This window comes from Clupea harengus, chromosome 1 (genome assembly GCF_900700415.2).
Source record: "Clupea harengus chromosome 1, Ch_v2.0.2, whole genome shotgun sequence".
In the NCBI taxonomy this organism is placed as follows: Eukaryota; Metazoa; Chordata; class Actinopteri; order Clupeiformes; family Clupeidae; genus Clupea; species Clupea harengus.
Window position 1 is genome coordinate 20,485,595 of NC_045152.1, and position 23,076 is coordinate 20,508,670.

The 23,076-nt window shown below is 42.7% G+C and overlaps 2 protein-coding genes across 7 annotated transcripts; both read left to right on the forward strand.

Annotated features, from left to right (window-relative positions):
* The first annotated feature begins 422 nt into the window (after window positions 1-422).
* LOC105898659 (coiled-coil and C2 domain-containing protein 1A-like) lies at window positions 423-9,012 on the forward strand. 5 transcript variants are annotated; one of them, XM_031579899.2, is made up of 16 exons: window positions 423-577; window positions 1,817-2,035; window positions 3,098-3,216; window positions 3,685-3,766; window positions 4,711-4,820; window positions 4,979-5,101; window positions 5,355-5,413; window positions 5,545-5,661; window positions 6,094-6,167; window positions 6,280-6,338; window positions 6,441-6,492; window positions 6,604-6,703; window positions 6,794-6,884; window positions 7,070-7,201; window positions 7,402-7,457; window positions 8,260-9,012. In XM_031579899.2, exons 3-16 carry the CDS (start codon window positions 3,181-3,183, stop codon window positions 8,285-8,287), a joined length of 1,119 nt encoding a protein of 372 aa, XP_031435759.1. In that variant the 5' UTR covers window positions 423-577; window positions 1,817-2,035; window positions 3,098-3,180; the 3' UTR covers window positions 8,288-9,012. The 5 variants fall into 5 exon arrangements, with proteins under 5 accessions (XP_031435759.1, XP_031435692.1, XP_031435911.1 ...); XM_031579832.2 differs by lacking the exon at window positions 423-577 and adding an exon at window positions 752-1,465; XM_031580051.2 differs by lacking the exon at window positions 423-577 and adding an exon at window positions 752-1,465 and having other exon boundaries at window positions 8,263-9,012.
* A 1,401-nt stretch (window positions 9,013-10,413) lies between these two features.
* slc25a23b (solute carrier family 25 member 23b) lies at window positions 10,414-23,021 on the forward strand. Of its 2 annotated transcripts, XM_012825569.3 has the most exons (10): window positions 10,414-11,755; window positions 15,022-15,145; window positions 15,633-15,720; window positions 16,052-16,163; window positions 16,364-16,522; window positions 16,655-16,801; window positions 17,069-17,182; window positions 18,167-18,334; window positions 18,678-18,828; window positions 19,746-23,021. In XM_012825569.3, exons 1-10 carry the CDS (start codon window positions 11,558-11,560, stop codon window positions 19,934-19,936), a joined length of 1,452 nt encoding a protein of 483 aa, XP_012681023.1. In that variant the 5' UTR covers window positions 10,414-11,557; the 3' UTR covers window positions 19,937-23,021. The 2 variants fall into 2 exon arrangements, with proteins under 2 accessions (XP_012681023.1, XP_031426664.1); XM_031570804.1 differs by lacking the exon at window positions 10,414-11,755 and having other exon boundaries at window positions 15,059-15,145; window positions 16,057-16,163.
* Window positions 23,022-23,076: the final 55 nt, after the last annotated feature.

Below are 23,076 nucleotides of genomic sequence, written 5' to 3' on the forward strand. Positions count from 1 at the left end.
ACACAGTCATAAGTTACCTCGCTGCAAGTGCCAGCTAAGGTCACCAGAAGGAAAACAATGTATAATATGCTGCTTGGGCTGAGCATGCACAGCAGGAAAGGAACAAGACATGTTGACATTCCACAAAATTACAGATCTTTCTGCATCCATAATCTCAGAGAGAGAGAAAGAGAGAGAGTATGAGACAGACTAAACTGCTTTATTTCTGAGGCTTTAAGTTAAATTCAAGCTGAGAGCTTTTTCAGTGACAAGTTGATACAAGGCAATATATCTCTACTATCAGTAGCCTATTTCTACAAGAAGTATTTACTTTATCAGTATATCAGTATCAAGATAATAAAGCCTGCCCTGCCTAATAAGTCATTCTGAATAAAACAGTTCAAACAGTTTGTAACACAGTATGCCTTGCTGTAAGCACAACAACCTTGCACAAAAAAGACCAGGGCTGACCTCATACAAAGTACAGGTAAATATTCCTTGGTGTCTGGTTGCCAATGGAGACGCAGCCGACAACAGGAAGCCCATGACATGTAATGGAATATTTCACATTTGGATGAGTAGCTACTTTCCTTCTACGGTAGGCTATGTTAGCAACCTAATAGTAATTATAGTCGCTTGAAAGCACCTTTCCCCAAAAACAATTATATATCCATGAATTTAACCTAACACGGTGTCTTTTAGCCTAACGTTACTTTGTAGCTAGAGGCAAATGCGCCTAGGTAAATCGTTGTCTGGAAGGCTAGCTACTAGGCTACACCATTTCTTGGTTCTTCTAGTGTGGTTTTGTAGCTTGTGCAAAATGATACAGAACCTTTAGGAATGGTATGAACGAGAATGAACAGGGATAATCCACATCAGTTACCTATGGTGAAATGCCTTAACTAATTATGGTGAAAATTATCTTTCGTTTGCCAGCCCAGCAAATCACAATTAAACCCTAAGCATAAATACCACGACAGAAATCGAAAAGAAAGAATAAATAAATTAAATACGTGGCTGAATTTACACATCATACATTGTGGTTTGTTAACTCTGTATTTTCTCTTTAGTAAGCTGAAAAATAATGGGATGTGTTCTATTAAGAAGATGGAGGACAGGCTGCAACAGCCCCATGAGATGTTTAAGGGCCAATCGACAGGAGGAAATGAGGCTACAACATGTAGGCCTAGGCTACTTTCATAGAAGTAGTCTATTTCAGGGATATATAGGCCTGCAGTATGTGTTTGTTTAGTGTATAAGCCCATGCTAAGCACATTATGTGTTGGATATGCTTCATGATGCCTGATTAGTGTGTGTGTGTGTGTGTAATTGCTGTAGGGTTTTGGCAATTCATGATAGGACACGCTACACTCTACTTTCAGATCCAGAAAGATTAGCACTGCTTTGTATGAAGGTGTTACTAGTGGAAGAAGAGGAGGGTGGAGATGATAAAGATGAGGATCTGGAGTCTAACACCGTTCTGCTGGTAATCTCGCCAAGCAGACCAAGCTTGTGGACCAGCCTACTTACACTTAATATGCCTCTACTCTGTCAGTGTAAAAGACCAAATGCTTTATTCTGTTAATGAATCTGCAAGAGGACCATTGTTTCAGTGGTTGGACTGAGACTGCCTTAAAGCAGCAGAACAGCACAAATCCAAGATAGCACTCGACTCTGGAATGTTTCTGGCCATCTTGCTGATCTTGTTGATCCACCCCAGATCAGGGCCAGATTCTTTCTAGAGACGTGCTAGATGGGATATGGCTGGAATATGTTTAAAAAAATATATATATTATTCTCCATGAAATCTAAATGTTCCGTCTCACGCTGTCCCTAGGCAGAGTTAAACGAGCTTCTAAAAGAGGATGGAACAGAAGCCTCCACTCTTCAGACAGAACCATACACTCTGCCTCCCTCCACCACTGTGCCTTCCACTGGCTCTGAAGGCCTGGAGCTGCTCCTCATTGGGCGGATTGATATGTACTGTGCAGCCCTTCAGCAACCAGGGACAGCCAAAGCAGCGAGCAGAGCACGCAGATACAGGAGGGGATTAAAGGTGCGAGATCCAGAAGTATCCCTCAAAGGTGGTTTTGAAGCGAGCATCTGAAGCTGGTTATGTGGTATGAGTGGGCATGCCAAATATGAGATATACATGCTGCTGTTAATTCATTGCATTCAGAATGAATGAGAATTGCTGTAATTCCACTAGTCTACAAGGGCATTCAGTATGCAGTCATTTTCCTCTTTAGACCATGCTGGAGTCAACGAGAAGGGGACATCCAGTCAGTGAGACAGAAATCCCACCTCCTCTCCTAGTTACACCCAGCAGATTGTCTTGTCAGAACGTGCAACCAGTCACAGATCAGAAGCAGGGAGGGCCATATCCTGGCATACTGTCCTCTACTGATGACATGACTCTATCAGACACTACAGATTCAGGTGTGAGTATCCATTTACCTTAGGACTACATTTATTACTGACTACTAAAGTTGAACAGATTTCATATAAAATGGAGTGTTTGGCCATTTATGATTGTATTGACACCACTGTGATGATTTCACCATTATGAATGACAATTGTAAAACTTTCAGTAGGATGCATGCATCAGTGTTTACTTTACAGTAACCTCACAGTAATGATCAATGTTACCTGTGCTCTGGCATTTCTAATGACACTTATCAGGGTTTCCAGTAGTAAACGTGATATTTTTCAGTCAGTTTTGATTTATGGCTTTCTATGGATTGCACATTTACAAAGGCAGAGAGTGAATTAGCTATTGATCTCGTCCGCTGGCTCGGGTCACAGAGGCCGAGTGTGATTTGTGAGGTGTGAAGACTACTCTGGTTAATATAATGGAATTATGGTTTCTTATTAGTGTTAATGGATTCATGATTCACCTGATGATGTATCATGACGCTTTTTGGCAATGCTGGTCTGGTTTTATGGTTTGAATTAATTCAGTTTGTAATATGCATAAAACTGTGCATCATGGTATGTTTTATTAACAACAAAATGACCTCAATGTTAACATGTTTGTGTTCACATGTTTCTTTCTTTCTCTCTCTTTTTCTCTCTTTCTCTCTGTGTGTGTGTGTGTGTGTGACTGTGCTTTGATCAGCACACACAGAGACCACCCTGCAGGTTCTGAGCAGACTAAAGGAGTACAAACTGGCTGCTGTCCAAGCCAAACAAACAGGGGACATGGAGCTGGCTAAACGTTACTATCTGACAGCCAAGGTAACACCTGTGTGTGAATGGGAATGCTAAATATGTGCTTGTGCGCAAACACACTCACACACTCATATATATGCACACACACTTACACAAACACCACACACAGACATATGCACACTCACACTCACAGAAGCATACACACGCACACTCACTGTCACACACACGCACACACACTCACACACACGCTTTGGAGCATCAGCTGGATGGTGTGCTCCGGGCATCTGTGTATGCCAGGGACACTAAGGAGCAGATCTAGGTCAGCACTGTGAATTTAGTGGCTTCTTCCAACGTGAGTGGTCCCCCTAACCTCACCAAAACGTCTCAGCCGGGCCAGACACTAGCCTCTGATGGATGACTGTAGTAGCATGCAAAATAATAAAGTCAATAATGAAGGTCATAAGTCAAGTTAATGGTTTGTCTGGCCTCTCTCCCTTTCATGCCCTCTCTCCCTCTCTCCCTTCCTCTCTGCAGAAACTGGAGTCCATAGCAAAAGCGTTAAAGGAAGGGGACTTTGCTCCAGACATAAGATCCATACCTCCCCCTCCTGGTCAGAGTATGTCACGACACCTAAGTCTCCCCATCCTTCCTCCTGTCTATATCATCTCCCTCCATATGGGACATGTCATCACTTCCTCAAAGACATTTCATTTGCTGCATAGTCAGACCTACAGCCTCGGGCAGACATCTTTATCAGCGGTTTCTTCTGCGCTCATGCCATCTGAAATTAGGGACGACACTATCAAAGGGTTGGGAGACTTTGGAGCAGAGGGAGAGCGAGGCTGTTTGAAGTGGGAGAGTTAAGGGCCTTTCAGGGTTGCTGCGGTGGACTCAGAGGGCTGGGGGACAGGGAGGCTAACGAGAAAGGAGCTAATTAAGGGAAGCAGCGGCATGCTAATCAGCAGATCCTAATTTCCTCTCCGTCCAAATCTGGAATAGATTAACTCAGCGGCCTTGTGCATTATCTCCCTCTCCCTCTCTTTCTCTCTCTCTCTTTCTCTCCCTCTCCCTCTCCCTCTCTTTCTCTCGCTCTCTTTCTCTCCATCTCTCTCTCTCTCTCCCCCTCTCTTTCTCTCTCTCTCTCTCTCTCTTTTCCCCTCCCCCTCTATCTTTCTCTCTCCCTTTCTCTCTCTCCCCCTCTCTCTTTCTCTCTCTCTCTTTCTTTCGACCCTCATGTTTGAAAACCGTCCCTCGCAGTTCACACTCACAGCCCCTAACATTCCCCCCCCGACCCCACCCTCCTGCTGAGAGTGCCGTGAAGGACTCTGATAAAGAGGAACTGATTAGTGTGTGTGTGTGTGTGTGTGTGTGTGTGTGTGTGTGTGTGTGTGTGTGTGTGTGTGTGTGTGTGTGTGTGTGTGTGTGTGTGTGTGTGTTCATCTGTCTGTGAGTGTCCACAGTAGGTCTTTTTGGGTCAGAAATATGAAATGAGTTTGTAATGCTGCATGGCCTCATACTTAATTGAGATTTCTCTCATGCCTGACTCCATTCCTCTCTCAGCACCTCAGCAGTCTGGTCCTGAGGATCAGCCTCCACTGCTGAGTCAGGACACTTCTCAAGAAGAGGACCAAGCTACCCCCGAGGCCTGCTGGGTAAAGAGCATCTGTACTGTAATTATCACAGTAAACCAAATATTCAGTCATACAATGTTGTGTGCCTGAGTGGATGAATGAACATATATTTTGCACCGAGACATTTCAAAGATCTTTGCACATCTGCATTCTGTCGGGTCAGCCCCTCAACCTCTCTCTCTGTTTAACGAGGACAGGGGCCAGAAACTCCATGTGAACAGCTGGAGATCAGAGCGTGTCGGCCCACTGACTGCCCTGCACTGCCTCAGGCTGAAGACACCTACACATACCTGATAGATCTCTTCTTGCAGCAACAGCAGGTCTATCTTCTCTAACACATAACATTGCCCATAGGTTTTCAACAAACCTTTTTTCACTTTTTACTAACTTCAGTTCAGTCGACAAGCTATTTTAATGCTTTAATTGCCCTTGACTTAAAACACAACCTCTCTCTCTGTTAAATAAAAACATGTGCAGTCTATATATACTGATTAAATAATTTAGCACTCTCTGATTATCCATGTTCTATAATGATAGTGCAGCCAATTTTCCACATACTACTTCTTTCCACAGAGATGCCTCTCCTACTGCCAGCAGTTCAGTCACATGGGTAACATTGAGGAGACCACCAGGTGATTAGCTCACAGTGTGACTGACAGACTAGCTGAAAAAACAATACAGAATTACTACATAGTAGATTTTAGTGTCTTTATACTCTTTATACTATTTTAATCTATAGCTTTGTTGTATCCAATCATTATAGGTTTGAGGAACTTGCAGAAACAAGTGTGCAGCATGCTGAAGAACTTAGGGAATCTCAGAGAAGGGGATATCCTGTGCCAAAACACCACACAGAGGAGTGCATCATCAACACGTTTAAGTGAGTAAAGCGCTGGATGTGCACGGAGGAGCAGTGAGAGGAGTCGAGTCATAAAGCCGACTTCAACTCCTCAGAATACCCTGAATTCATTATGATTGCATACACTCAGTGAGCAACTGTCATGAAAAGAGTGAGATAAAGAGTGAGATGCTCCTTCTAAGGAGCAGGGTGCAGATATACTCTATATAAGAGTGTATTCAGACAGGGGAGGGGGCTGGAACTGAAGACTTGGTTAGTGCATCAGTGTTATTGCCCGGGGCAGTGCACATGCTGACAGTCATGCAACAGCATCCTTATTCACGCGGAATACCAGCCCAGTCAAATGCTTATTTGAACATTCTCAGAATGCAGGCTGGTTAACACACAAACAACCCTCCTTTCTCACACACACACTACACTACACTAAACACTAATGTTATAATCCTCGTTCAGGATTAACCCTGATCTTACTGGCAATGAGTTGGAGTTGATCATCGTAAGGGGCATCAACCTCCCAGCAGTTACAGGTATGAATTAATCTAGTCATTTGTAGTTGTGTGTGTGTATGTGTGTGTGTGTGCGTGCGTGTTCATGGAGTTTCACAGATATTTCGCAATTTTTTCCCATCTTTTTTTATAGGAGCCTCTTCAGCTCATGTAGACACAATTGTACGCTTTGAGTTTCAGTTCCCAAGTTTGGTAAGAATGTAGCTCGGATATAGACTATATGAATACATAGATATCAATAATTATAGAGAAATGGTTGGAAATGTGTATATGTATTTTTTTATTTTTTTTTAGGAAGAAGCTCAAAAGGATCAAACACGGCCTGTTAAAGACTCAGTTAATCCAGGTGTATATTTACTGTCTGTGGCTATATACATGGATATAAACTTGGTCATAGAATATTGCTGTGGTCATTTTTGTTATAAAATTTGACTGCTTTCTCTGTTTGACCCTTCAGTCTTTAATGAACATTTCAAGCTCTTTGTGAAAAAAGATCATCGTGCCTTCAAAAGAGTGATACTGTCTAAAGGCATCAAATTTGAGATCCTTCACAAGGAGTGAGTTGTCCTTTTGTGTGTGTGTGCTTGTGTGCACGTGTGTGTGTGTATTTGTAGGCATGTCACTGAGCCTCCTGCTCTTCTCCGTAGGGGCCTGTTCAAGACTGATAAAGTGGTTGGTAGTGGACAGCTGAAGCTGGACTCCTTAGACACCCAATGTGAAATTCGACAACTGATTGAGGTAACAACAACACCATAGTGTTGTTCATTATTTCCATTTAGTGTAGAATAGATAATCAGCCTCAACAGCAATATAATACACAGTTTCCGTCATCTGTAGGCATAATGTGTGATAAAAACCTGAATAACAAAATCATTGACTCTCTCAGAGACTTAGCCAACATGTATGGTTCTGCTTTGGGGCAGGTCATGAACAGGAGGAAAGCCACAGGAGGCCACGTGGAGGTGCAGGTGAGGGTGCGGGAGCCTCTCGGGGGACCACAGCCCCACACGGTGTCCCAATGTTGGCTGGTCCTGGACTCCCTCCCCATCCCTTGGGTAAGTCCATTGGAGGGTCAGATCTTTATATCTTTTTCACTTCCTGAGAATGGGAGGGGAGTGTAACCACTGTAGTGCCACAGCTTCAACTGTCACAGTTTGACTCGAGGACTGGTGCCACGCAGTGGAGATATGTTTAAAGGATTTCGTGTCAGTGTCACAACATGTTTCCTGTAGAGGTGTTTGATTTTGTCTGTCAGGCTTTGCCTCCCAAATCCAGGCCCCAGGAGGATAACACAAGAAAAGCCAGTGGCAGGTGTGTGGTTATCATTCCTCTGTTTGTTCGTGAGGCAGCTCGGAATGTAGGCAGCATCATCAAAGCCTTTATCCTGTTTACACTTTAGACTTTAGTCTGTTATCTGTCTGGGTTGGACTTAAGAACATTTGTAATAGAGTTTAAGACACTCCGTAAGATTTAAGACTTATAGTCATTTTTCATATCAGAAAAAAATGGGGACCTTGTCTGATATGTGGGACTGTCTGTAAAAGTGGAATTACATTCGAAATAGTCTTCATTTTTGTTGAGGTTAGCTTCATTCAATAGTTGCTAATATTGTATTAAATTTAATGATAACTTTATGCGTGTAACTGAGTATTGTAATTTTTGAAGAACTACTTCCGTACATCCTTGAATGTGAACATTGTCACCAACGTGTTTATTAAAATAACAGCACAACTTACTCGCATTACAAAGGAGAGGATTTAATAAATGTTCGAAAATGAAATGACTCAAGGACAACGCAATCAAGACAATCATGAACAGTGGAGCTACACTGTGCCTTTGTACTGTGGCTTAATGAAAAGCTAATTTAATTTTGATAGATTCGATTTTATGGAAACCCTTAAAATACAATCCATCCTCACCGGTATGTGCAATTATAAAACACCATTACAGCAGGACTGAAAAGCTTTTGTTCAGATCAAAATCATTTAAAAAAATCATAATAAAAATGACCTCAGGAAGTAAGGCTCTCTAGGTAGTACCAGCAGGTAACCTATTCTCAACAGGAAAACCATGCTGAAGCACTCCACCTAATGAGGTCTTGTTCTTCATCTAGCAGGTCATCAGCGTGTCTCCTACTCTGAGCAGGGCAGCTTCAGTGAGCCCTCCCCTGGCCTGAATGAGTCACCTGATCAGCACTTGCCAGGGAACAAGAGCTAATCCAGCAGCCAATCCACCAGTCGTGTTACTCGTCATGCCGCTATACCGAAGTAAAACTCTCTGACGTTATTGCAGCCCTTGCTGGTTAATGACAGATCACGGACCATGGACATTAGGCTACCTGACCTAAATAAACTCTCCAAATGTCAAATCATTGGATAGTCCTACTTGAGTTGAATGTATTGAAATGTTTTTTTTTCTTTGGTTCAATCTTATTAGCTCATATTTGTATTATTAAAGAGATTGTAAAAGCTTCGTCTTTTCTGAATTTTTGTCTTTATGGACAGAAATGTCTTGTACTCTGAAAGAGTGTTTCTGCTGTTCTGCTTACGGCTGGTGGTGGAACACATTAGACTTCCTCTCACTATACAGAAGTAAAAAAGCCCATGTGTGTCTGCCATTTTGCCATGGCTGCCTGCACCAGAGTACTATAGTACTATGGGATACCTTTCACAAATCTTTTTTTTTTTGGCATATAAAAATGTACCGGAGTGCTCCTAGATGATCAAGAGCGATTGGATGTGATATTGCGTTACCATGACAGCACACTGTGACACCCCCCACCCTACCCCCTTAGACAACAAAGAATTAGTGAAAAATAATGTTGACCATCAGGGGAGGAAAAGAGGAGAGAGAGAGACCGTGTACAAATAGGGACGAAAATGTGTGGACACGTGTCTGAGGGCAATTTACCTTTTTTGCCATTGTCAGCTTTTGTGGCATAATATTAAGATTTGGACATTATTTATTTCTTTAAACAATTAGGCCTACCTCAGCTTAGTTCTAGTCAAAGTATTTTGAAACCCTTCCAACAACAGCATGCCTCGTATTTGTGTACGAAAGCTGTCGCTCTTTCTGTTACAAAATTGGAAGTCACTGGATTGGACACCGCAATTAGGCAGAAAAAAACCCTAAAGAACACTTATTAATGGCTTGAGCTTGTGCATTTGAATGTGCATGCTTTGGGCGCCTGCTGTGACCAGTCGATCCTGATCCATATCAGTCGTTGGGGGCCTCAGTTTCATCCTGCGATGTTTCACCATGGGTCCAGTCCGTTGAGCAGTTCCTTTCCCTATTTCAGCCAAAGATCTAAATGCGAGGCTTTCACATTTGATATGCAAAATTAGTTTTTGTGGAGTGGGCTCCATACAGTTCTATTGACTTGCTGTCACTCATGTTGGTCTGGTATTTATAGCAGCAGACGATGATGCACTTGGCATGATTGCATTCATCTCAATGCAAATGGCGAGCCATAAAATCCTGCTACATGGATGGGATTAATTAGTTCAATATATTTTATGGTTTCAAGGGTTTGTTTCTTTTACAACATTTATCGCAACCAGCTACAGAAAAAAGGTCTAAATACAAACAATGTAATGCACAAACTCATTAGATAGACCTGCACTAGCTAGCACTGACAGTTATATACAACAACAAATACAAATATATTTGCTCTGGTGATTTTGATCTCCCACTTCAAAAATCTAGCTGCAGTAGGGTATTTAAATACCCAAGAAAGTGCTTTGAACTGGCCTGTCACTGAGAGATGAGACTTTCTGGGGCATTTAGTCACAGGTGTGTTACCAATGCTACTACCACCTTCATATTGAGAGACATGGTGTCACTGCAGACAAAAAGAAGCCAGTTGATGGCACAAATTCATAAATCCTCTAAAACTTCAGACAATATAGCCCTTGAACGTAGTATAGGCCTACCTGTCTGCATTATCATACACTGAAACTAACTCAGCACTGTTGCATTGTCAACACTAAGAAAACTGCTCAAGCCTTATGCGTTTAAATGTGCACCATGCGGCAAGAACAATGTGATAAGCCCATCTCTGAGTTACAGCTGTCATATCGAAAGGACTGGCTTCCATGCTGGGGCATGAGTGTTTGCCTGTAATCTCCAGACAAGAGCTCTGTCCTGTGAAATGCTGACTGGGTAGTTTCCATTCATCTGCGCATCATCATGAGAAATCACGTCATAAATCCTCTCAATGCTCTATTAATATCTATGGTGCTGCTCTGAAGTTATGTGTCTTACAGTGGGGGCAATGTGATTTTGGACGTGATGCCATTTCAGAATTGGGGGACAATGATGTAATTCAAAATGTTTATACAGCTAACAGTATAAAGACTTATTGATAGCCTCATCTAAAGCACTTAGCAATGAATTAATAAGCCGTCAAATTGTTTTAGCCTATGTTTCATCCAACAACTTGATGCAACCAAACGACGCGCTATAGTTCCCGTATATGTAGCTGTCAAAATTACAATTCACACATGCGCTTAAGGTATCGCCTGCGCTGTGGGATGTTTTGAAGAGCACCGTAAAGGGCTGTTAAGACTGTAGTTTTTTGCTGAATTAATGGACGAATGTGCTATGACTTTATTGTTGAGGGGACAAACAGGAGGTTCTAACATCGACTTGAGAATAGCCTAGTACCGGTCGACAGTTGTGGGTGTAGCCTATCATGCCCCATCAGAGAAAAAGGCGATCTCGGTACTGAACGAAAACGGGGACATATCGTAGGCACAAAATCTTTGTGTCCGCGAAACATTCAGAGGGTCAGTTAAATCCTAATGAATTGCAAGTGGATCTGTCAAAAATGGCCGTTAAACATCCTCTAGTACTTGCTTACAGCTGCTGCCGCACGACAATGCGGTAAAAGGTGCAGAGGCTTTTATAGCATTGCGATGTACTGCAACTGAGCCTAGTTGTAATTCATAGCTAAATGTGCCTTCTGACGAGGTTGTTAATTCACGGGAATGAATTGGCGAATTTGGGCATCACCAAGGTTACTGACAATGTAACAGATACGGGGATTAATATTACAAACGGGGGAGCTCATTTTCACCGGTACAGAGATTTTCAGGAGCCTAATGCTGATAGGATTAAACCCTGCTAGTGTCAGATGTGGAGGCAGTGCAGTGTAACATTATGTTTAGTCAGTCTCTTTCTGTGCGTTTTCATTCTATTCGAAGTTAAAAGGACTGTAATGGTCAGCCATCGGTAGGTCAGTGGAGGAACTGTTCAGCAAACCGACTTTACTATTCTCAAACTTGAATGGACTCGATGTAATTTCCTCATTTTATAACTCGCAGTCTGACGGCGCCTGAAAATCCCAGGCATAGCATCTAATATTGTAAACCAGTAAGGACACAGTGAAGATTTTTGGAAAGTCAATTCACATGGGCGAACCGAGGGTTCGGTTCTGGATTGATTGGCCTCGGGCTCGCTGTCAAGACAACAGCGTTACTGATCCAGAGAGAGAGAAACGATGGGCCGAATTGTTTGACCAGTTGGACCTAAATAAAGACGGCCGGATAGACGCGAATGAACTGCGCACTGGACTAGCCGCTTGGGGTGTTCCCGGTGACGTGGAGGAGGTAAGAAACAAATTTATAGGCAAATATAAGGCTCTATTTGGCCAGATATCTGAGGATAGCCTGCTCTGTTTAAATATCCTTGCAATTCTTTTCATATAATAATGACATTTTAAAATTCAATGGACTTTCAACTCAATTAGGCAACTCTACTGCCGCTGAACATGGGTTTAAGTGGCCTTGGTTCGAACTACTTGAATTCGATCACGAACCTGCTCTTAAAACGTTATTTTACGTAAGAGACAGATTGACATGATCACTATATCAGCGTAATTCTGGGCCTGTGCACATTTGTTTATGTACATCTCTCTTGCGCTCCGTTTTCGTGGTCTAATTTAAATGATGACGCCAACACCTGGGGCAAAGCAACTGTCGCGCGCGTATGCCCAAAATAACGCACGAATTGAGTGAAGTTAGAGATTAGATTTCGGCGAAGAGTTAGAAACAAAACTGTCCATCGCTGTTGTAAGATAGCCACATCACAGTGCCATGGACGCTTGGCCTGAACTTAATTTTTAATGTCCTGTAGCGTGCTAGTGAGTCCTGTGTTACCAACCAGTAGAGGTAACATACGCGATGTCCTTAACCTCATTCTAATTCATTAGGTTCACAGCGCCACAAAGCAACACAAAGTCTCCAAAAATATTATGTTTTCACTTTAATTCACTTTCACTATGCCCTGAAACCACGTAGCACTCCTAAATAAGTAGGCTATGAAGTGGCCTTCAGTTTGGACCATTCTCCCTTAATCTTCCCCTTAATATGTCTTGATGTGCTGGTAGTCGACCCCCTTGATTAGTATTGAATTGGTGCAAGTCTGGTTAATGTTCCTCATAAATTCACTAAAAAGGGTATGAACGCTGTCACAGCGTGTCACGCACCTGTACTTCTGTGATGTATACCCAGTAGAAGCAACAAATCAAGGCTGTTTTAGATTTGGTTTTGATGTTGGGCCCTTTGTAAACACTGATTAATGTATTTTTTGTTATTTATAAAAATGGCATTTATGCAGAGACTCAGGTCTCACTGGGATCTTTACAGTTCAACCAGACCAGATCACAAACAGACCTCCATACTCTAGTTATTGTTGTCGTGTAGGCCTATTACAACATTCATTACAGTCAGATAATGTCAGTCAAATACAAATAAACAAATACTCCAGAGAGAGAGAGAGAAAGAGGAGAGAGAGAGAGACACTGTCTTGCTTAAGGGTCTTTATGGCCAGAGTATAACCTCTTAGCCATTAGCCAAGTCGCTCCAGGATTGACTCCTTAACTTCGTTTATGAGTAACCACACGGTAGTGTTCATCTAAGGTGAAACACTCATTTATGCACCCTTTCCAGGAAGTAAGATTAACCTTGATGTCATTGATGTTTAACAGGCCTAATGAAGGGCTTTATGATAGCATAGACTATATCAAGGATAACATTATATTATACTGGCTGTTTTCTTTGCATATTACATTGCCTTTTTTAACTATCAGGTAGTTCCCAAATTTAGAATTGCCCAAGTATCTGCTTTTTCATCTATAGGTTAGCCAGCATGACAGAGAGCATCATATTCACAGTGATTCGGAGAGGGGTTTCAACTGAATATATTGAACAGTACATTAATAGGACCTTTTTACTCTCATTACATACATACAGTGGCATCAAAACTGCCAGTACTTGTCTAACAATGGCTGAAGGTGAACTGTAACCTCTATACTTCAGCCACTTCAGCCACACATATTTTTCAAATTCTGGTTGGTTGTCAACTCAGCTGACAACAATTTGACGCAACTTGATCCCAACAAACAGCACTTTGTCCAAATTATGAACAACTTGATGCATACCATGTCATAAACTCGCTTCTGTGTTCAGTGTAGTATGAGAGTGTTGATCCATCTGTGAAGGCACAGTGATGCCGTGACGGCCTCAAAGTGTCCTCTGTGAGTTATCAGACACCTAGAGGCGATACAGCTTGCCAAAATAGAAAGGTTGATTATTTATATCACAGACTGGGGCAGGGAAATTAGTGAACCAATTTAATATCACTTTTGCTTAAGAGGTTAATTCAAATGTTGATTTCTTTTTAAAGTTGCACCCGTGTCATGGTTACTGGATGAACGGATGGATGGATGGAGATATATACCAGTGAACCAAAAAAAACGTATTCTCATGTGGGTGTTTCAAACTGGGTGCGATCATTAAACACAATAGTGTTTTTTTGTCTGTGTGAGTAGGGTCTCTCTCATAGAGTTACTGTGTCAAGGAGACAGAGTAACCCTCAGTGCAGTGCACAAAATAGTTAGTTGTCTCTATGCAAACCTCCCCAGCCCCCCCCCCCCCCCCCCTTTTTTTTCTACGTGTGCTGTGTTGGGTTGTGTGTGAGTCATGTGCTGAGATGAAGCCTGTGAGATTAGCACTCCATACACTCACACACTCACACAGTCACACTCACACACTCACACTCTATCACTCACACATTCACACACTCACACTCATACACTTATACACTCACACACTCAAACACACTCTATCACTCACACACTCAAACACTCAAACACTCACACTCATACACTCATACACTCACACAGTCTCACTCAAACACTCACACTCACTCTATCACTCACACACTCACACACTCACACTCACACTCATACACTCATACACTCACACAGTCTCACTCAAACACTCACACTCACACTCACACACTCAAACACACTCTATCACTCACACACTCACACACTCAAACACACTCTATCACACACTCACACTCATACACTCATACACTCACACAGTCTCACTCAAACACTCACACTCACACACTCACACACTCAAACACACTCTATCACTCACACACTCACACACTCAAACACACTCTATCACTCAAACACTCACACTGCAGGTTGTGTTGTGCTGCCGGTCACTGAGCACACGGGGTGGCAGATTTCTGAAAGTCCAGAGTCCAGAACAGGCCGCTCTTTTCTTCTGTGCCTTCAAGATTTTCTCTGTTTTTCTTCCACACACACAATCTTTTCTGACTATTGTAAAAGGAATGAAAGGAACACTCACAGTTCTCTATAATACCACAATGTAGATAGCAGCAACACTAGCAGCTAATGTCAGATTAGTATTTGTTGAGTATAAATGTGTTTTTTTTGTCTGCTGTTGTCCCTTATCAAGTTGTGGCTTCTCCTCATGAACCTTCACCTTTGACCCCACCCCTTCTTTCTTTCCTTATCATCACTGCCACCCACACCCCTCACCCCCCAACCCCACCCTAGATTGTGCGCGTCAGCGACATTAATCACGATGGCCAGTTGGACTTTGAGGAGTTCACTCAGTACATGCACGCGCATGAAAAAGAGCTGCGGCTCATGTTCCGCAGCCTGGACAGCAACAACGATGGTCTGCATGCACACCTCACACCTCTCTGCACGTAATCACACACGCCACCCATATGGAAAAGTACTGTCAAATTCATATATGTTCATTTTTATATAATATATACGATAACTGTGTGTTAACACATATGTAATGTATATGCTAGCTCTTTACCACAGATTAATCATGCAAGTATTGAACATGACAAGTGTGATTCCTATATGTTTTTTACAGACCTTTTCCATTTGGGCATGCATGGATACACACTAATACACATACTGGTAAAGAAGCACTTTTATGTACAGGGAAAGATTACCAAGCATGAGATGGTGCCATCAGTATAACTTCAGAGAAACAGACGCTCACTGTATTTATTATTGCATGTGTTTGGACACAAATGTGTACTGTCAAATAAACCTGTCAAATTGCTGTCTGGCCATTCATTGGTTACACTGAATATTCACAGGGAGTACAATATGTCGAGAGCTGACAGTGTTTTTTTTTTTTTCAGGTCGCATAGATGTGGGGGAAATCCAGATATCCCTTCGCAACCTGGGGGTGGCTGTGTCCATCGAACAGGCCTCCAGAATACTCCAGAGGTACACAAAGACACAAAGCATGAGGCTGAGAGACAAATCTCTGCCCTGCTTTCTACAAAACTATACTATTAACACAGGGATTAGATGATTTTGTTTCACAGCAGCCATAAAGTCTTAACTATCCTAATGCCTTCCCTTTGACCAATTCTTCTGTATCACATTGTTCTGTGTTAAATCTGACTGTTATAGTCAGAGTATAGTGATGAGATAGGTAGTGTAAAGAGATAGATAGATATATAATATAACTGAATGTGAACACTGCCTTTGCACATAGAATGGAGATGCTGTTGGGTGATAACATATAAAGGATTCCTCTTTGCTCACATGCCAGTATAGACAAGGATGGCACCATGACCATTGACTGGAAGGAGTGGCGAGATCACTTCCTGTTCAACCCCCTTCACAACATGGAGGAAATCGCTCATCACTGGAAGCATTCTCTGGTCAGTGAGAGAGGAGAGCATCAAGAGGTCTTTTCTGTGCTGAGAATACTAACAGCCTTCACCGAACTTCTCTTACTGTAACCTACAAATACATTACCGCCTTTTCTTTAGCCAGTATGAAATGGTGCAGGTTTCCATATTTTGTTGGAAAGAAATCCATCCATGTTAATTCTGCGTTGCTCTGTGTGGTCCTCTCATAGATGCTTGACATTGGTGAGCAGCTGACGGTCCCTGACGAGTTCTCAGAGCGGGAGCGGAGGTCAGGGGTGGTGTGGAGGCAGCTGATGGCCGGGGCCATGGCAGGAGCCGTCTCCCGTACTGGCACAGCCCCACTGGACCGCCTCAAAGTGTTCCAGCAGGTCAGTTAGCCGCCGCATTCCCCTCGGATACCATGACCCTCTGCAGTCGGCTATGTAGGAGGCGGCATATGGCTAAGATTCACTTTAAGGTCATGTGATGACCTTGGTCACGGTGTTGTTGTCTGTGTGCAGGTGCATGGCTCAGGTGGGGTGAGCCTGTGGACAGGCCTGCGGGGGATGGTCAAAGAGGGAGGCATCCGGTCCCTGTGGAGGGGCAATGGCATTAACGTGCTCAAAATAGCCCCAGAATCAGCTATCAAGTTTACGGCCTACGAACAGGTTAGGGCCTTTAGCTCCTACTTTACAGTCCATTATACTTGTGGTCTCACTGCTGGGACTCTGTGGTTGTCAATAGAGGAGGCTCTCTGTTTTGCTGTTTCATGTGACATGTCTTTTAATGGGCATAGTCACATTCAACCATATGCTTGAGAAATGTGAATCATGGCGTTGGAGAGCACCCACTCATCAGTAACCTAACCTCATTAAAGTCCTCATCCTTTTTTTCTTATTTCTTTATTCGGTCTTTGGATTCCTCTTTCCCTGCAGATCAAATGGCTGATGAGAGGCTGTAAAGAGGGAGGCTCGCTGAGGGTGCAGGAGAGGTTCGTAGCAGGTTCTCTGGCAGGGGCTACTGCCCAGACTATCATCTACCCTATGGAGGTACAGCGGATTATCTATCCATCACCTGCCACAGAGACACACAAAAAAAAAAAATCATTTTTTCTAGATTAAAGGAGAGACAGAGGCTTCTATGTAAAAATATTTTTAAATTTTTTGAAACATGAATGTCTCCAAATCATATCCAATCATATCCAAACCACTGTTTAGTATGCTTGCTAGCTAGCTACCAATCTCAAGGTCAAAACAGTTATGAGAAGCTCTTGTGCAGCCACAAAATAAAGATAGTAGATATGTCACTAGATATACTTCTACACAACAAAATCATTGACCACAATCAACTCATGTTTAACAGCAGTTTCAGAAACAAATATATCCTCCCCTGCATGTGCTTATTTTCATATTATCATACCTACCATAGCAAACAAGGTGGTCAACAAGGGCAAAACAAAGTTGTGACTCAGAGCCAAGGACGGAAACTTAGAAAGAGGATGTGGACTCACTAATGACCCCGACAGGAACGTGTGAGAGGTCTGCTACTGGAAGTGTGCGCTGTAAAGGCACGTGAGTGGCGTTTGGCTGCAGTAGCATTGTTGAGCAGCAGCCCAAGTGAGTCCCATCGTTTGGAGCTCTGCTCTGAAGTTTAAGCCTCTTTTGAATGTGCAGTAGCAGTCAGCTCTCGCTGCTGGCATTTAGTTAATGAGGCGGACAAGCATGGCTCTGAGGCTGAGAAGGGAGGGGCACTTTCCTCACTGCTTTAGGGAGATCAAACCATTTCAAACACAGCTAAAAAAAGTACAGGGACTCACAGACATTTAGAGACAGAAAGAGATTATTCAAAAGAAGGAGGTGCAGGGGAAAATCATGACCACTCAATTTCTTATTCCCCCTTTATCCAAAACAATCCATACCCCCCATCTTGTCCTCTCTATGTTTGTCTCCCCTCCTCAGCTCTTAGCTGGTGTCTTCCTATCTCATAAGTTACCCTGTTCTGCTCCCCTGACTTGACATTCTCCCTGGTGACAGGTGCTGAAGACTCGCCTGACTCTGAGGAAGACAGGCCAGTACTCTGGCATGATGGACTGTGCCAAGCAGATCCTTCAGAAGGAGGGCGTGCGCGCCTTCTACCGGGGCTACATGCCCAATACTCTGGGCATCATTCCATACGCTGGCATTGATCTGGCTGTCTATGAGGTTTGTGTCTGTGTGTGTGTGTCTGTGTGTCTGTGTGTGTGTATGTCTGCCAACTCATCAACTCCAGTTGTCTTTGCCAGACTCAGACACTTTCTGGGAAATGAGTGTAACACGCTGGTTGCCAGTGACCCCAGGGAGTGTTTGTTATTCGGCCTGCCGCTGTGTGCTTTCCTTTTCCGTCCCCGTCAACTTTACTCAAATAGCCTCTCCACGCACTCTTACCAATCAGTAAACAGCTAAGTCCGTAATGATTTGTTTTTCTATCCACTTCAAGCTTGAAGAGACTCTGATCCAGCTGACGCTGACTTACCCTCTTCTCTCTCTCTCTCTCTCTCTCTCTCAGACCCTGAAAAATGCCTGGCTGCAACGGTACTGTATGGGCTCGGCTGACCCAGGGGTGCTGGTGCTGCTGGGATGTGGCACGGTGTCCAGCACCTGTGGCCAGCTCGCCAGCTACCCGCTGGCTCTGATCCGCACTCGGATGCAGGCTCAAGGTGAGAAGAGGGGGAGAGATGTCAATAAAGCAGGTAGAGTCTCACGTAGCGAGGCTTTAGACAGCCTAACAGGAGACCATAACCTTGTATGTGTGAAGGACGTGGAGGAGTGGTATACGGTAGCTAATGTGGTAATGTGTAAATCAGGAGACACTGGTTTACCTTACCTCCTTGGCCAGCCCATGTGGTGTCCCTGGTGGTCGGAGGGTACAAGCTGTGGCATCCAACTGCAAATCCCAGAAATGGAGTTCAAAAGGAAATTGCTCAATGAATTCAGGGGCAAAGGTCAAATGAAAAAGGCAAGGCCAAGCACGGCACACTGTAGGCTTCAAAGGCACCTGTCCAAATGCCAGATAATCTGACTACCACAACCAACCCTTCCATTGAGCTCACTCTAGATCCCCAAAGAGACAGAGGAAAGCCGCTGCCCTCTAGTGTATGGACCCTGTTTGTGGAAGAGTGCTGACTGGCTTAAGGGCATCTGTGTGTCTCTCTGTGTGTGTGTGTGTGTGTGTGTGTGTGTGTGTGTGTGTGTGTGTGGACAAGTAAGTTAAACATAGTACAAAAGTATTTTTATTTGTGTGACTCAGGCAACAGTTATTATTAAAAAAATGTTCAAATGAATCCAGTCTAACCAATACCTTTATCAACCTTTATTATTGCTCCTTGAAAATGGTATGATAGTAAGTTTCAACAACTCAAGACTTCTTGGTATGGCACCACTGCATCTAATACTAATGACAGCAGGCGAGTTCGGAGAACAATCAGGTTGTTTCTTTGTTGTCGATGGCTGGAAACAGTTACATAAGCACATGAAAGAGATGATGAGCATGATGTGTCCCTTTACCAAAAAGTACTGCTGAGTAGCAGCTTTAATGTATTTTTTTTGCGGTGCTTTTCCCCCTTCCTCCCTCTAGCCTCCATAGGGGGTGGTGGGCCCCAGCTGTCGATGGTGGGCCAGTTCAAGCACATCGTGTCCCACGAGGGCGTCCAGGGACTCTACCGTGGCATCGCCCCCAACTTTCTCAAGGTCATTCCTGCCGTCAGCATCTCCTACGTGGTGTACGAACACATGAAGAAAGTCCTCGGAGTCGGGTCACGAATATGACAACATTCAGATGATGAAGAGAAACGAGAGCAGAAGATGGCAGATGGGGTGGTTGAAGCATATGGAGGGATGCAGCAGGGAACGGTCCAAAACCCCTCTCTCCTAGTGTACAAAAGTGTCCCCTGTTTAGACCATCTAACGTTCATTAGCCTCTCAACCATCAAAACTAGCTGGACCAGAAGCAATATCTGACAGCAGAGGAATTTCAGCACCAGGAAAGTGTTGGTCTGGCAATGGAGAATCATCCTGTTTATCCACGCCATGCCACATATAATAATAGCTGCTCCATCTAGTGACGGGTATAGACATCACATTTTGTAGTTAGAAAAATGATTAACAAATGGAATGGAACACAGACAGGTGGATAGCCTGAGTGATGTATTTTTACAAGAATTTTAATGCAGACCTATTTTCTCCATTCCAGTCCATTTTTCAAAATCTATTTTTGTAATGGCAAAAGGTGGCTTTTAGAGATATGATCAAGGCTTTCTTCACTGAGCAAGGTCATGAGTGGATTTGCACTCTTCTTGCACTTTTCTAAGAGTGAATGTGTTCTCTTTCCCAAAGTGGTACTTAACCGTGCAGATGCACACACCTTTGTTTTTCCCCTAAACATTTACCAGTGGCACCAGTCAGTCCAGTAGGCGTAGTTGACTCAAACAGTTCTTATGTTCTTCTGCAGTAATGCTTCTCTGTAGACACTGCCGAAGCATTATGAGCTTTAAAAAAACACTGTCATTGCCTTGAGCAGCTAGTTAGTGGGAAGTTGCACTTGACAGAGAAAGTGAGTTTACAAATTGTTACGCTGAATGGTTTATCAGCATTGTGGAACATGTGTGATTAGGGTTTAAAAGAGTAGTGATCCTTTAATCACCCCATGGTGGTAATGCATCCAGTGTTAAGCCAGTTAGTGGGACTGGTTTGTCTGCATGAAACTTAAGAAGCAGGGCTTAAATGTATAATTTCCCTCAAAGATCAGAAAGATATTAATCCCGGTGTTCTTTAAAAACATATATGATACCCATATGTATTTTCTTAATTATTGATTGCATTCGTTGCATTCTGTATTTAAATACCTTTAAATCCAGGAAGGCAGCTTGTTAAGAGCATACAAAACATGAACAAGGAATGTAACGTTTTTCTTTTCAAGGTCTTTGTGGGCTTAAGTTCCAGTTGCACAGAAATGTGAAAGCTTTTATTCCAGTTGACGTCGAAAGTGTTTACACCAAAAACACTGAAGCCACTGTACATTGCACTCGCTAACTGGACACTGCGGTGGCACTCCGTGCAGGTCTGGAAACAGAATGACTTGGGCTTCAACAAAAATAGCAGCACGATTTATTCTTGCTTGACATGGTGACATGGCCAGGGTGGAGGCATAAAATCTGATCTAGTGAAAGTGTTACAACTAATGAGAGCACTGAGAGATAACCATATTTGTATGGGTCCAGGTTAATGAGTTTTATGTTTTGTGGGATAATCTCAATGGCTTTAGTCATAAAAGGCTCTCATTGCCGTAACCATGTCTTCATATAATGCTATTTACTTTTCTACTGTTTATACTAGGTTTCCATGGGGAGGGGGGAAGAAAAATAGAAAGACTAATCATGCTGAGAAGTGCTGTTAATTTGCTGTTGCCTGTATTTGTATTATTTTGTGTGCTACCTAAAAGTAACCTAACTGCATCTGAACAGAACATAATGCTCCTAGAGTGTACACATCCTTGATCATAGATTTAAGATACTTACTGAATATATAGGTTTATGTGGTTAACTATATCATATCCAAGTAGAGTATAATGCCAATGCCTGCATTTTGACATGCATGCTATAGCCTATAAAGCCCTTTAACTTTATACGTCTGTTATGTATCAGTGGCAAGTAGCTGCCTAATGGTTTGGTTCAGTTTTGCCCCAAACACTTGTCTTATTGTTTAGCTTGACTGCACTGTGTTTGGGATAGGGTGCCTTGACTCTTGGTAGGGAACACAGATGTAGGAGTATGCTGACGCTATGCTGATGCTTATTGAAGGAGCCATATGATCTGCTCTGAACAGCAGGTCCTACTGTATTTCTGCCCTACAGGGATTACGTCCACATCAGGATGTACATCTTCATGTTTATCTGAGATGCTACATGTCCTGTAGATTTTGTATCTTGTCATATAGGGGTGGCACTGTGTGAAAAGCTCCTATCTTCAGTTAGAGCTTATGTGCTCTAAACAGATGTACAGTGTATGTGTGCAATATGAGAGGAATTGGGATTTGTGTACAACATGCACTCAAAGACTGCATATTACAAAGTTCTACAATAACACTGATGTGGGACTATGGGGGACCCTTGAAGGGCTTTCTTTGCTCTGCCTAGTTCTTGCACTGACAACATAGATATGCTGAGTACTATTTTTAAGAGACTGTGGCTTCTGTTAATAACAGAACCTTCCCTCACCCATCCTTTAGCCTACTACTTGGTAATTGTGTTACATAGTAATTTTAGATAGACTATGTGTCTAAACTTAACTGTAATGCTTGACTGTAATGCTTGACTTGTATGCCTTCTACAAGTGGCTTGCCTTACTGCACAGGACAACTTTCCATATTGACGAGTTCATATTGACAGAAGATTTCAATGTCAATAATTCATTATTAGTTGGTAATGCTGATATATTGCTGGGATTATGATAAAGGTGTTGAATTCAGGATGTAAATGCAGTTAAGGATACGGATTTCATATTCAAAATAGTCTCTTCTTGTTCAGATTCAAAATGTTTATGTTTCAATATGATTTGCATATTTGATTGATCTCCATGTTTGACTGCAACAATATTTACCAATATAGGTTTTGTGTAGAAGAACGAAACTACATCTTGTATGCCTACTGCTGAAATTACAATTATTTTGTAATGCAAAGGCATTCATTAGCCTACCTTTAACTTTAATTTTCCAAGCAATATTCCACAGGCATTTGTACTTTGAAATTACAGCCTACTATATGGATTCTAACAATGTGAATATTTTTGGCAAAAGGACAAAAGATATGTATAAAGTCCCCCCTAAACTGCAATGAAATAAAGACTGATTTGCCTCATTTTTGGTGTCCTTTCATTGCGTGAACACTCACACACGTTGGCACAGATCGATGC

Excerpts from the sequence above, each read along its gene's own strand:
- LOC105898659 (XM_031579899.2), top strand. The coding sequence starts at position 3,181 with ATGGAGCTGGCTAAACGTTACTATCTGACAGCCAAG. Across the intron at positions 3,217-3,684 it reads GTTACTATCTGACAGCCAAG|AAACTGGAGTCCATAGCAAA; the intron begins GTAACACCTGTG and ends TCCTCTCTGCAG. Across the intron at positions 3,767-4,710 it reads ACCTCCCCCTCCTGGTCAGA|CACCTCAGCAGTCTGGTCCT; the intron begins GTATGTCACGAC and ends TTCCTCTCTCAG.
- slc25a23b (XM_012825569.3), top strand. The coding sequence starts at position 11,558 with ATGGGCGAACCGAGGGTTCGGTTCTGGATTGATTGGCCTCGGGCTCGC. Across the intron at positions 17,183-18,166 it reads CTATCATCTACCCTATGGAG|GTGCTGAAGACTCGCCTGAC; the intron begins GTACAGCGGATT and ends CCCTGGTGACAG. Across the intron at positions 18,335-18,677 it reads TTGATCTGGCTGTCTATGAG|ACCCTGAAAAATGCCTGGCT; the intron begins GTTTGTGTCTGT and ends TCTCTCTCTCAG.